The sequence below is a fragment of the Erinaceus europaeus genome, chromosome 16 (genome assembly GCF_950295315.1).
Source record: "Erinaceus europaeus chromosome 16, mEriEur2.1, whole genome shotgun sequence".
Lineage (NCBI taxonomy): Eukaryota > Metazoa > Chordata > Mammalia > Eulipotyphla > Erinaceidae > Erinaceus > Erinaceus europaeus.
Genome location: NC_080177.1, coordinates 25,430,470 through 25,445,192, shown reverse-complemented (window position 1 = coordinate 25,445,192; position 14,723 = coordinate 25,430,470). Strand labels below are relative to the sequence as shown.

General features: G+C 46.2%; 1 protein-coding gene across 1 annotated transcript in view; it reads left to right on the top strand.

Moving 5' to 3' along the window:
• Positions 1-14,723, top strand: part of PLEKHH1 (pleckstrin homology, MyTH4 and FERM domain containing H1) — an 85,218-nt gene that overhangs the window by 39,759 nt on the left and 30,736 nt on the right. The window contains exons 5-12 of the mRNA XM_016189453.2: positions 2,839-2,922; positions 4,460-4,541; positions 4,673-5,427; positions 6,267-6,345; positions 7,571-7,695; positions 9,533-9,683; positions 9,905-10,047; positions 11,618-11,728. Coding sequence (XP_016044939.1) covers positions 2,839-2,922; positions 4,460-4,541; positions 4,673-5,427; positions 6,267-6,345; positions 7,571-7,695; positions 9,533-9,683; positions 9,905-10,047; positions 11,618-11,728 — 1,530 coding nt within the window. The remainder of the gene's footprint in view (positions 1-2,838; positions 2,923-4,459; positions 4,542-4,672; positions 5,428-6,266; positions 6,346-7,570; positions 7,696-9,532; positions 9,684-9,904; positions 10,048-11,617; positions 11,729-14,723) is intronic.

Genomic DNA, 14,723 nt, shown 5'->3' with positions numbered 1-14,723 from the left:
TCTTATCTGATGTATGGCATGTAAAGATCTTCTCCCATTCTGTGAGGGGTCTCTTGATTTGGGTAGTGGTTTCTTTTGCTGTGAAGAAGCTTTTTAATTTGATGTAGTCCCATAGGTTTATACTTGCCTTAGTCTTCCTTGTAATTGGATTCGTTTCATTGAAAATGTCTTTAAAATTTATGCGGAAAAAAGTTCTTCCAATATTTTCCTCTAAGTATCTGATAGTTTCTGGTCTAACATCCAAGTCCTTGATCCACTTGGAATTTACTTTTGTATTTGGTGAAATACAGTGATTCAGTTTCATTCTTCTGCATGTTTCAACCCATTGTTTCCAACACCATTTGTTGAAGAGACTCTGCTTCCCCCATATAATAGTCTGGGCCCCTTTGTCAAAGATTAGATGTCCATACGTGTGGGGCCTGCGTGGAGGTTATTTCAAGTCCTAAGTATTTTGACTTTTTTTTTCTTTATCAGTTATATTGCAACAAATGATTCCTAAGTAGCAGGTTTGATAAAAATATGATCAAAGTGCCCCTGAAAGACTTGGCCATTTTGTTTAAAAGGTTTTTTTTTTTTTTTTTTAGCTTTCTTGACAAATTGTGATACCATCAAAGTTTTCTTTTTAATTTTTCTTTGTTTTTTCACCACTTCCATCCCCAAAGATGTGTGTCCCCATCCCCACCCCCATAGGTAACCACTCTAGTTCTCTCACAGTCTTAGATGTAGGTTGATATTTCGTTTTTTTCACATTCATATACTCAATACTCTATGTTCCGCATCTGAGTGAAACCATTCGGTCGTTGTCCTTCGCCTCCTTACTTGCTTCACTAAGCATAATCTTCTCCAGTTCCATCCACGTTATTCCAAAGGACACAGCATCATATTTTTTATTGCTGAATAATACTCCATTGAGTATATGTCCCACAAGTTCTTTATCCACTTATCTGTGGAAGGGCATTTTGGTTGTTTCCAGGTTTTTCCTATTGTGAATAAAACCGCTATGAACATGGGGGTGTATATATCCTTTCAAATCAGTGTTATTATATCTTTTGGGTATATGCCTAGTAGTGGAATTGCTGGATCATATGGCATTTCCATCTGTATTTGTTTAAGGATTCTCTATCCTATTCTCTATAGTGATTGTACCTGTTGCATCCCCCCACCAGCAGTGTAGTAGAGTTCCTCTCCACATCCTCTCCAATACTTACTTTCTCTTATTTTATTGATGGATCCCATTCTTACAGGTTTGAGGTGGAATCTCAATGTGGTTTTGATTTGCATTTGTCTAATGATGAGTGAATCAGAGCATTTCTGAATATGTCTGTGGATCATGTGTATCTCTTCTTTAGAGAATCATCTATTCATATCTTCTGCCCACTTTTTTTATTGGGTTATTCTTTTCTTTTTGTTGAGCTGTCTTTTAAAATTTTACTTATTTATTTATTTATTCATTCCCTTTTGTTGCCCTTGTTTTATTGTTGTGATTATTATTGTTGTTGTTATTGATGTCTTTTTTGTTGGATAGGACAGAGAAAAATGGAGAGAGGAGGGTAGAGAGGGGGAGAGAAAGACAGACACCTGCAGACCTGCTTTACCACCTGTGAAGCGACTCCCCTGCAGGTGGGGAGCCGGGGGCTCAAACCAGGATCCTTGCACTTTGCACCACCTGCGCTTAACCCATTGCGCTACCACACAACTCCCGCTGTGTTAGTTCTTTAGAGATGCTTGATATCAACTGCTTATCTAAAGGGTAGTATGAAAATATCTTTTCCTATTTGTTGGGTTTCCAGCTTATCCTTATGGAATTTTCTTCGGATGTGTAAAAGCTTTTTAATTTGATATAGTCCCATTTATTCATTTTTGGTTTTGTTTCCCTTGCCCCTGGGTGGAGTCTCCAAATACATCTTTAATGTTACCATCAAACTTTTAAACGGTTCATTCAATGGAGGAAATAATGTCTCATCTTTCTTTGCCAACTTAATAGCATCTCTGCTGTTGAACAGCTTTCCACAGATTTCCTTCCCTTTGTTGTTGTTGTTTTTGTTAATTGTCTGTTTATATTCTTCGCATTTTATAACTAAGGAGATTTTCATTTGTATATGGCAATTACAGTGAAAAATCACTTTGCATCTACTAGGGTGATAATTAATAATAATAATAATAGAAAACAGACAGAGGACACAGAGTTTGGAAACCTTATACACTGCTGGTGGGAGAACAAATGAGTGCCATCACTTTGGGAAACAGTCTAGCAGTTTCTCAAAGGCCCTGGGTATATATATTCAAGAGAAATGAAAGCATGTATGTGCACACACATATGGATAAAAAATATCGATAGCCACAGTTATTCTTTATAGTCAAAATGCAGAAACCTGAATTGTCCATTTCAAATGACCCCCTTTTTAATTTTAATTTTTTAAATCTTTTTAAAAAATATATTTATTTATTATTGGATAGAGACAGAAATTAAGAGGAGTAGGGGAGGTAGAGAGGGAGAGAGACAGAGAGACACCTGCAGCCTTGTTTCACCACTTGTGAAGCTTTCCCCCGGCAGGTGGGGACCAGAGGCTTGAACCCAGATCCTTACGAATTGTTACACGTGCACTCAACCAGCCCCCAAATGAGCCCTTTCTATATATGTCATTTGTGTTGCAAATCAACCCCTGGTTAATATTGTGCTTTGATATAAAAGAAATGTTGATAAGAAGCAGTGGTTATATATGGAGAGAGTGATATTATGTCTATTAGCCATTTCCTTCATGACTTTTTGGGGATTTTTTTTTTTTTTGCTAAACTGATGGCTGCTGAGGTTAACTAAAGGCCCACTCTTTCTTACAGAAGCAGATGAGAGCTGAGGAAGCAAAAGGTGTTCAAGAAAAAGCTGCAAAGATTAAGGAATGGGTGACTCTAAAGCTAGCAGAGGTGAGTGGAAAACTCATCCATCGAATCTGGGAGGGAGATGGTAGGGGTTGCTCTCATTCCAAAGCAGTTTTTGGTCTCCTATTTGTGAGGCCTTGAGTGGCCTTAATTTTTGTTCAGTTTTCCTTCATTTTGTTTACATTCTGTGTGGTTGCCTTTGTGGGGGGAGGGAGGGATCAGGAAGGGAGGTCTGGGATTGTGTGGGTGCTGGAAATTTCCTTTCTTTCTGTCTCTTTTTTTTCTCCCCTCCCCCTCTCCTCTTTTCCATTCCTCTTCCCCTCCCCTCTTTCTCTTTCTTTGCCACCAGGGTTATCACTGGGGCTCAGTCCTTGCATGACAACTCCACTGCTCCTGGCAGCTAGTTTTTCCTTTTTTGTTTTTTCCTTCCTTTGTTTTATTTGATAGGATTGAGAGGGCAGGAAAAGACAGAAAGGATACAGAAAAGAGATACCTGCACCACTGCTTTACCACTCATGAAGTTCCCTTCCCCCTGACTTTTTCTCCTTCTCTCTCTCTCACCAGAGCCCTTTTCAACATTGCTTTATGGTGGTACCAGAGACTGAAACAGGGATCTTGTGGTCTCACGCATGAAAACCAATTGTGTAACCACTGTGCTATGATCCCAACACACATTTCTGTTTCTTAACCTGGTCACATGAGTGTTAATGGTCACATGAGTGTTAATATCAGAATCATTTGCTAAAGTGTACTTTAGTAGTTATACAGTTTTTGTTTTTTTGTTTTATATATTTATTTATTTATTTATTCCCTTTTGTTGTCCTTGTTGTTTTATTGTTGTAGTTATTATTGTTCTAGTTATTATTGTTGTTGTTATTGATGTCATCGTTGTTGGATAGGACAGAGAGAAATGGAGAGAGGAGGGGAAGACAGAGAGGGGAAGAAAAAGATAGACACCTGCAGACCTGCTTCACCACCTGTGAAGCGACTCCCCTGCAGGTGGGGAGCCAGGGGCTTGAACCAGGATCCTTATGCTGGTTGTTGCGCTTTGCGCCACCTGCGCTTAACCTGCTGTGCTACCGCCCGACCCCCTAGTTAGTTATACAGTTTTTATGCATGTTTTACTTTTCACAATTTAAAAAAAAAAGCAAAAATAACTAAAAATGCAGAATTCTGGGATTCTATCCAAACTAAATTAATTATATCCAAATTAAATTCCCAAATGGAATTCTATCCCAACTAAAGTCAGTTTGCAGGGCCAGAGATATTTCACAGCATTTTATAGCAAAGACTTTCATACTGGAGACGCACAGTTCCCAGGTTCAATTCCCAACAAGACCATAAGCCAAAGATGAGTAGTACTCTGGGATGGACACACACACACACACACACACACACACACACACACGGTTTTCACAGGAAGCAGGTGGAGCTTCCAGGGAGGGTCAGCCCTGAAGTGATGAGATGCCACCTGCAGTTTTCAAAGATTTGGCCTTTTAGTAGGATTCTAGCCTTATTTTGAATGATATGTCTGAGTCTGTGGACTGAATGTTCTAGATCAGCGTTTTTGTTTTTTGTCTAGCTTGAGACTGAGAATCACCACCTGAAAAGCTGTAATCAGCGCCTGATAGAGCAGATGGGGGCCCTTCAAGATGCACTAGAAGGTAAGAGTGTGTGTGTGTGTGTGTGTGTGTGTGTGTGTGCGCGCGCGCGTGCGCGCGCGCACGCATGGTGGGTAAGGCCTGGGACTGAATCAAGGGAGCTCTCTATATGTCTATTTTTGCCTTAACCACAGCTCTTCAGATGGCACCTTCAGGAGACCTACTGGTGAATCACCAGGGAACTCCAGAGCAGGAGTCTCCACCTTCAGAGCCAGGACCCCAGCCAGTGTGGCAGGACAGTGTTTCTAAGCTCCAGGCTGCACTGCAGGCAGTCATGCCAGCACCATCTCCTGGCAGTTTGCACAGCAAGGACTGTGGCTTTAAAGCAGATGGTCCCTCAGAAGATTCTAGTTCCAGCCTTATCTGCCCAGGGGAAATTGAGGCCAAGACCATCCCACCTCATCTGGGAAGAGAGGGTTCTCCTGGCCAGCTTTGTGTGAAGCCTCCAGTGCCCAGACATGGCTCAGCTTCCTGGGGTGAGGGCCTGGCCCCTGGTCAGGGAGGTACACTCCCTGGGACAAAGGCCTGTGCAAGGGATGGTCGCCCCGGCAGCAGCCTGACCCTGCCGAAGGTGTGGGCTCCTGGCACCCGCCAGGACAGCATCCGGCTAGCCAAACGGCACCACAGCCAACCCCAGGTGGGCCCTGGGGGCTTTGACTTTAGAGTGATTGTTGAGGCTGGGACCCTTCCAGCCTTCCACCCCTCCAGCCTTCCCAAGGTGGAGGCTCCAGCTGAGCTGCGTGAGGAACCCGAGAAGATGGAGATGGAGGAGCCATCAACCGCAGGGAAGAGAGCGGAAAGAGAGAGCTCAAAGGCCCCAGGCCCTGAGCTGGAAGTGGACTTGGAGATCAAACCACCTACACCCCCACTGCACCGATTTCCATCCTGGGTAAGAGGCTGGGAAGAGAGGCAGAACCAGGGTAGGAATTGTTGGTGCTGGTGGAAGGAGCCATTCTGTTTGCAGTCCTCTTGGTGACTTGCTGCTAAAGAAAACAATGCCAAGTCTGACCAAGGTCCCTGATACAAGACCATCCCTGTCAACTTAGAAAACCATGGCAGCTGCAGCCCAGAGGTGGCACAGTGGATTAAGCATTGGATCTTCATGCATGAGGCCCCAAGTTTAATCCCCAGCATTGCTGTAGTTCTTTCCTTTCCCTCTTCTCATAAATAAATCTTAAAAAAAAAAAAAAAAAGAAGAAGAAAAAAGAGAGCGAAAGGGAAGCCATAGTGGCCAGAGAGTTGCCCATCTTTTCACTGACTAACAGGACAATAACCGTGGGGCTGTGTCAAGGCTGAGGGGGATGGGAATGGTTAAGTCTGAGAAGTCAGGACTTTTCTCAGCTTGAGGGAGTCAAATATACTTATTTGCCAGTTTAGAGTCTCTAGAAACCCACAGGTTTGGCATTGGACGGCCTTTTGTAAAGCACTGCTATATTTGTTGAACCAGAGTTCTTCACACTTCTCTTTCATACCCTCTTGAAGATGGAGGCCTGTCCTGGGTAGAGCCAACACTACTGACAGAAATACCATTCTTATGGTGAATTTGACTACTTGGACCGAGTGGGATCCCCAGCTGCACCACACAGCCCTACCCCTGCCCCAGTCTTCTTCTCCCACTCTCATCACAGCAGCCTCAGTCCTTTCTTCTTGCCTTAAGGGACCCCATGCTGCTCCTCCACACCCCCAGAGTGTGCTGGGCCCTAACTCTCCTGGGAACTCTCATTTCAGGAAAGCCGAATATATGCTGTGGCCACATCAGGCATGAGGCTGTCAGATGTGTCTCCCAGAAGCAACACCACCTATAGCTGTGAGTCTCGTGAGATGCCCATGTGGGTGGGGGGATCACCCAGGGCCAGAGTCACCTGATGGCAAACCCCCCCCCCCCCCCGTCTCCTCTCACCTCATTAAGTCAGGTGAAGTGAAGGAAAAGAAAATGGTGCAGGGAGGCCAAGTGTTGGCTTAACCAGTAGAGTACATAGGTCACTGTGCAGGAGGGACCAGGGTTCAAGCCCCAGTCCCCACCTGTAGTGGGGGAAAGCTTCATAATTGGTGGAGCAGTGCTGCAGAGGTCTCTCTTTCTCTCCCCCTTTCTCTGTTTATCTCTGTCTATCTGAAGAAAGGAAAGAAAAAGAAAAAGAATAATAATAAAAAGGAAAAGAAAAGGCCACTGGGAGTCAAGAAGTTAGTAAATCCCAGAGGTAACCCTGGCAGTTAAAAAAAAAGGAAACGCGGGAGTCTGGCGGTGGCGCAGTGGTTAAGCCACGTGGCGCAGGGATCCGGTGCAGGGGTCCCAGTTCAAGCCCCCGGCTCCCCACCTGCAGGGGAGTCTCTTCACGGGCAGTGAAGCAGGTCTGCAGGTGTCTATCTTTCTCTCCCCCTCTCTGTCTTCCTCTCCTCTCTCCATTTCTCTCTGTCCTATCCAACAATGACATCAACAACAGTAATAACTACAACAATAGAAAAACAACGGGGGCAACAAAAGGGAAATAAAAAAAAAAAAAAAAGGAAACACGGGAGTTGGGCGGTAGCACAACAGATTAAGCTCAGGTGGCGCCAAGTGCAAGGACCAGAGTAAGGATCCCGGTTCAAGTCCCTGGCTCCCCACCTGCAGGAGAGTCACTTCACAGGTGGTGAAGCAGGTCTACGGGTGTCTGTTTTTCTCTCCCCCTCTCTGTCTTCCCCTCCTCTCCATTTCTTTCTGTCCTATCTAACAACAACAACATCAACAACAACAATAATAATAACTACAACAATAAAACAACAAGGGCAGCAAAAGGGAAAATAAATAAATAAAAAGGAAACACTTCAGGTTCTCTCCTCACCTCCTGGGCAGGAATGGAAGTAAACAGTCACAGGACTGGGACTAATGTGTATGTATTTATTTAGAGACAGAACCAAACCCACTCTACCATTTTATGTGGTGCTAGGGGTTGAACCCAGGATCCCATACACAGGAACCCACCCACCCACCCCCTTTCCTTACTAGGTTATCTGGATTATTCTCACACACACTTCTTCTCTACCCCTTCCAGCCTCAAGTCTTCCAGCCTCAGGCCTTGCTGCTTCAAGCCCTCCTGCCCTCGGATCTCCTGGGGGGCCTTTCTCTGGCCTTGTCTACAAGAACCTCACCGTGCCAGTCTACACATCCCTGAAGGGGGTAAGAAGTTGCTGTCTGAGGAGAAGGGTGCCCCCAACCAGGAAACCCCTTGTCTCAGCATGCAATGGCTGAAGTAGGGCCTTAGGTAGCTCTGGCCCTCATGGGCCATTTTATTTTTACTGTTTATTGTATTTTTTAAAAATTTATTTATTCCCTTTTATTGCCCTTGTTGATTTATTCTTCTAGTTGTTGTTGTTATTGATGTCATCATTGTTGGATAGGACAGAGAGAAATGGAAAGAGGAAGGGAAGACAGAGGGGGAGAGAAAGATAGACACCTGCAGACCTGCTTCACTGCCTGTGAAGCGACTCCCCTGCAGGTGGGGAGCTGAGGGCTCCAACCGGGATCCTTACACCGGTCCTTGCACTTCGCGCCACATGCGCTTAACCCGCTGTGCTACTGACCAACTCCTTTATTGTATTTTTATTATAAATATTCTACATTTCTAGGAAACCTTGACGTGATTGTGAGCCTAATAAACATGAAAGGTTAAACCACTGTCTGTTCCACCTCTTCTCCCATCTTTTCAGGTGCCTACCCAGGCGGCAGTGGGATACCTTCCAGAATTTCTTGTGTGTGTTCAGTCAGACACACACTCCCATATACTGCCCATGATGTCTCTACGTATTTTCAAGAGAAATTATATATAACCACAACATGATGTTCTCAAACATGCTTTTGTCTCTTTATGTTACTGGTTTCTTGGTAACACTTTTTTTTTTTTTAAAGAAAATTCAAAAGCCCAGAGTGGTAATTTCCTCTCAAGTTGTTTTTCTCTCAGTAATGGTTTGGAGTTTAGTCTACAAGGCCTTCTGATGGCATTTTACACTTGTATTTCCAACAATCCATTCTTCTCTCACGTGTACACACACACACACACACACACACACACACACACACACTTACACAAGATCAGTTGTGCATGCCATTCTATCTCTTGCTGTCCTCACAGCCATGCAGTCAGGTCCTCCTGCTGGCTTCCTTCCTCATCCCTTCAATTCCTGCCTTTCTGTTTAGGGCTCTCTAGTATCTTTCAGTATAGATGCCCCAAAACTACCTTAATCTATCCTTCACTGATTGACCATGTAGAGTTTATGTCTAGCTCTGAAATAAATGTTGTGGTGAGCATCACTGTGGGGACATATCCTGGTACATGTAACATAAATTTCTGTAGGACACAGTTCTAGAAGTGGAATTTATGGGCAAATATATACATGTTTATTTATTTATTTTTTTTATATTTACTTATTTATTTATTCCCTTTTGTTACCCTTGTTGACGTGTTTAAAATTTTGACAGGGACTGCCAAAGTGGCTCCTAGCAAGTCTTCATCTCACTGCAGACTGGGTTCCCCCACCACACACACACACACACACACACACACACACACACACACACTTCCAACAACACTGAGACTTCAGTCTTGTTAAGTGTTGGCCAGTGGCAATGGCCTCTCATTTTACCACCCATTTGTTTTCAAGCTCCTGTCACACATTGTCCACATGGTCCATGGTGTGGCATACTGGCCCCCTAGTGGCAGAGGATGAGGGTCACAGAGGCCAGATATTGTTAGCCTGAGTGAGGCTGCCCTTTGGGGACCTCAAAGGATCGTTTGTGGTGTGGGAGCGGGAGGGTGGCCCAAGGAGAAACACTGAGATTGAGGATGCAGGAGTGGGGCTAGGGAAGATAGATGCCTGCTCGGTGACCCCAATGGCGATGAGGTCCATGTGCCGTGTTCCGTGTGTCCCCAACAGGCTGTGGTGGCCACAGCCTGGGCATCTGGAGGCAGAGCCAGAGAGCAGGTGTGGGGCTGCAATTGGCGGGGCCTGTCTTGCAGAGAGCCACGCAGATCAGCAGTGTCCCCTTCGCCGATGAGTCCTCGGGCTCTGAGGACGACTGCAGCTCGCAGGCCAGCTTCCGGATGTCCATCCTCAGCCCTGAGTCCAGGAGGACCAGTGGACTGGGCAGCCCTCGGGCCTTCAAGAGAGGTACACAATGAAGGGGAAGCAGGGTGGGGGTGAGGCATCAACAGGGGCCCTCACTGCCTCCAGTGGGGAGTCTTGCTGGGGAAGGTGTGTGAATTGGTCTCTGTCTGTGGACTCTCAGCACTAGATTTGGAAGATCTGGAGTTAGGGGAAGCAGACTGTGGGCTGGAGGTGGGTGGGGCTCAGTCCTGGACTCCCCCTACGTCCCCACCCCCATTATCCAGGTGTCTCCATGTCCTCACTGAGCTCCGAGGGTGACTATGCCATCCCTCCCGATGCCTGCTCCCTGGACAGCGACTACTCCGAGCCTGAGCACAAACTGCAGCGCACCTCGTCCTACTCCACTGACGGGCTGGGCCTGGGCAGGGTGAGCCAGGAGTGAGACCCCACACCCTGTGGGGACTGAGCAAGCAGGGTGGTCTTGTCCCCCAGGGAACAAGACACTGGAAGACACAGTGGGAGGGGAGGGGTCCCCTGCCCTGCTGTGAGGCCATGGGGAGTGGGTTTGCAGGGTGTCTGTACATTCAGGCCTCATGCGGAAGGTGCTGAGGAGCTCTACTTTCAAGCCCAGAACAGCCAGTGGGGGAGCCCTGTCTGGCTCTAGGAGTCATCATCTATATGTTTCTTCTAGATTGCTCAGAGATAATGTTTTTTTATTTTCTTTTTTTCCTTTTTTCTTTCCTTTAATCTGATAGAGAGAATCAGAGAGGGAGAGAAAGGGAAGAGGAGAAAAGGGCTGGGCGATAGTGCACCGGGTTAAGCTCACGTGGCACGAAGCGCAAGGACCGACTTAGGGATCTCGGTTCGAGCCCCCAGCTCCCCACCTGCAGGGGGATGGCTTCACAAGTGGTGAAGCAGGTCTGCAGGTGTCTCTCTTTCTCTCTCCCTCTCTGTCTTCCCCATCTCTCTCGATTTCTCTCGGTCCTATCCAACAACAGCAGTAGCAATAATAACAGCAATAACAAGGGCAACAGAGTGGGAAAAACGGCCTCCAGGAGCAATGGATTTGTAGTGCAGGCACCGAGCCCCAGCAATAACCCTGGAGGCAAAGATTAATTAATTAATTAATTAATTAAAATAAAATTTAAAAAGAGAAAGAAACGTACTCACAGCACTGCTCTACCACTCATGAAGTTCCCCACCACCACCCTATACACGGGGCCCAGGGGCTTGAACCTGGGTCCTAGAGTATGGTAACTTTGTCTGCTCTACCAGGTGCCCCACTGCCTGACCCTGAGAGCTACCATTTATTGACATCACATCCTGTGCCAGGCAGAGCTCATGCTTTGTACGTGGTCTCAGTAGCTCTCACAGTCCTCTGAGGCTTGTGACTGTTTTCTGTGCAGGGGAAACTTGAGGCTCAGATGTTTACTCGTAGCTGCCACAGCCAGCCACCAATCCAGAGGGCCCTCGTCCCCCAGCTCTTGCTCCAACCCCCTCTACCACCCTTTTATCACCTCTTGTGCCCCAGCGCCAATTTGCTCACTGCTTTTCCAACCTCTTCTCCCTTCCCTGCTACCTGGGATGGCCTTCCTCCTCTTCCTCCTCTCAGATTATCTGTGAAGGAGAGACTGACCTTTCCTCCAAGGTCAGCTTAGGTCTCTCTCCTTCCTGGTGCCTCCCTGGCTGGCCTCTTGCTCTGCAGCCCCTGGTCCACCCTCTTCTCCTGGGAGGCTGTTGTTTTCCCCAACCAGCATGGCCCTTCCTCTTCAGGATTAACCCTCCTGCGCTTTATCTAGTTCTTTCTGAGCCCTTAGCAGGGCGTGAGGCTCTGAAAATTCAAATAGTAGGTATGTGGCAATTTTACTTTTGTGCCAGTTGCAAAGAAATGACTCAGCTGGGTCATGCTGGCCTATGTGATGTCCAGAAACCCAAGTGATTTTCCCTTTCTATCCACCCCCCTTCCCTCCCCTCCCCTCCCCTCTCCACCCCTGCAGGAATCCCTGGAGAAGTCTGGCTACCTGTTGAAAATGGGAAGTCGAGTGAAGACATGGAAACGCCGCTGGTTTGTCCTGAGACAGGGACAGATTATGTACTACAAGTCACCGGTGAGACCCTCTCTCTCTTCAGTTGGAATCAGAAGAACCCCAGCCTAGACCCAGAACTAGGCGAGAGGGCTGGAAGAGGGGCAGCATGGTCCATGGACAGAGGCCAGAAGACTGGCAAGTGGGAGAGGCAGCCTGGCTAGGCAGTTGAGACTTAGAGCCACACTGGGGACCATAAAGTTGGCCATGGCTCCCACAAAGAATCAGACTCTGGAGTCTTCAGAGACAGTTCTAGGGGCCAGACAGTGGTACATCTGCTTGAGCGCACACATTACAATGCACAAGGACCAGGATCCAAGTCCCCAGTCCCCACCCATGGGAGGGGGGAGCTTCATAAGTGGTGAAGCACTTCAGTAGGTGTCTCTCCCTGTCTAGCTCCTCTTCATCACTCAGCTTCTGTTCTGTCAAGTTAATTAACTAACTAGATTTTCTTAACTATTTATTCCCTTTTGTTGCCATTGTTGTTTTATTGTTGTAGTTATTATTGTTGTTACTGATGTCTTCGTTGTTGGGTAGGACAGAGAGAAATGGAGAGAGGAGGGGAAGACAGAGAAGGGGAGAGAAAGATAGACACCTGCAGACCTGCTTCACTGCCTGTGAAGCGACTCCCCTGCAGGTGGGGAGCTGGGGGCTCGAACCGGGATCCTTACACAGTCCTTGTGCTTGGCGACACGTGCGCTTAATCTGCTGCGCTACCGCCCGACTCCCTAGATTTTTTTTTTTTTTAGGGCAGTTCTAGAAAAGGGGTTAGAGGCTTGGTGAGTACCTCCTTCAGAAACTGATTTCTTCCCTGCCTGGTCCTGTGAAAGAGCTACTCCAGATTCCCCTCACAGCACCTGAATAGTTCTAACAGCAGAGCTTCCCCTGTTACCTCCCCAAACTCCTTCCAATACTGTTTGGAATTAGGTAGCCTTGGCTCTTTGCACATACGCTTAACCCACTGCGCTACCGCCCGACCCCCTTTTTTGGCTCCAGGGTTATCACTGGGGCTCGGTGCCTGCACTACGAATCCACTGCTCCTGGAGGCCATTTTTTCCATTTTTGTTGTTGTTGGGTAGGACAGAGAGAAACTGAGAGAGAAGGAGAAGACAGAGGGGAAAAGAAAGACACCTGCAGACCTGCTTCACAGCTTGTGAAATGACCCCCCTGCAGGTGGAGAGTCAGGGGTTCAAATCGAGATCCTTGTGTGAGTCCTTGCGCTTTGCACTATATGCACGTAACCTGCTGTGCCACTTCCCCGGTCCCCTCCAAATTTTTTCTTTTTTTTTAATTTTCCCTTTTGTTGCCCTTGTTGTTGTAGCCTTGTTGTGGTTATTATTGTTGTTGTTGATGTCGTCACTGTTGGATAGGACAGAGAGAAATGGAGAGGGGAGGGGAAGACAGAGAGGGGGAGAGAAAGACACCTGCAGACCTGCTTCACTGCCTGTGAAGCGACTCCCCTGCAGGTAGGAAGCCAGGGCTCGAACTGGGATTCTTTTTTTTTTTTTCTGCTTTGCGTTTTTACTTCTTTTTTTTTTTTTTTTACATGCATAACATTTCCCAGATTCCCATTTAGCAATACAACCCCCACTATTTCATTCATCATTTTTCATGGACCTGTATTCTCCCCACCCACCCATCCACCCCAGAGTCTTTTACTTTGGTGTAATACTCCAATTCCATTTCAGGTTCGACTTGTGTTTTCTTTTCTAATCTTGTTTTTCAACTTCGGCCTGAGAGTGAGATCATCCCATATTCATCCTTCTGTTTCTGACTTATTTCACTCAACATGATTTTTTCAAGGTCCATCCAAGATCGGCTGAAAACTGTGAAGTCACCATTTTTTACAGCTGAGTAGTATTCCATTGTGTATATATACCACAACTTGCTCAGCCACTCATCTGTTGTTGGACACCTGGGTTGCTTCCAGGTTTTGGCTATTACAAATTGTGCTGCCAAGAACATATGTGTACACAGATCTTTTTGGATGGATGTGTTGGGTTCCTTAGGATATATCCCCAGGAGGGGAATTGCAGGGTCATAGGGTAGGTCCATTTCTGCCTTCTGAGAGTTCTCCAGACTGTTCTCCACAGAGGTTGGACCAATTGACATTCCCACCAGCAGTGCAGGAGGGTTCCTTTGACCCCACATCCTCTCCAGCATTTGCTGCTGTTACCTTTTCTGATGTATGACATTCTCACAGGAGTGAAGTGATATCTCATTGTTGTCTTGATTTGCATTTCTCTGACAATCAGAGACTTGGAGCATTTTTTCATGTGTTTCTCGGCCTTTTGGATCTCTTCTGTGGTGAATATTCTGTCCAATTCCTCCCCCCATTTTTGGATGGGGTTATTTGTTGTCTTGTTGTTGAGTCTGGTAAGCTCCTTATATATGTTGGTTATTAAACTCTTATCTGATATATGGCATGTAAAGATCTTCTCCCATTCTGTGAGGGGTCTCTTGATTTGGGTAGTGGTTTCTTTTGCTGTGAAGAAGCTTTTTAATTTGATGTAGTCCCATAGGTTTATACTTGCCTTAGTCTTCCTTGTAATTGGATTCGTTTCATTGAAAATGTCTTTAAAATTTATGCGGAAAAAAGTTCTTCCAATATTTTCCTCTCAGTATCTGATAGTTTGTGGTCTAACATCCAAGTCCTTGATCCACTTGGAATTTACTTTTGTATTTGGTGAAATACAGTGATTCAGCTTCATTCTTCTGCATGTTTCAACCCATTGTTTCCAACACCATTTGTTGAAGAGACTCTGCTTTCCCCATGTAATAGTCTGGGCCCCTTTGTCAAAGATTAGATGTCCATAGGTGTGGGGCCTCATTTCTGGGCTCTCAATTCTATTCCACTGGTCAGTGTGTCTGTTCATGTTCCAGTACCAAGCAGTTTTGATGACAATGGCCCTACAATACAGTTTGAGATCTGGCAGTGTGATGCCTCCGGTTCTGTTCTTTTTTCTCAAGATTGTTTTGGCAATTCTAGGTCTTTTCTGGTTCCAGATAAACATTTGTA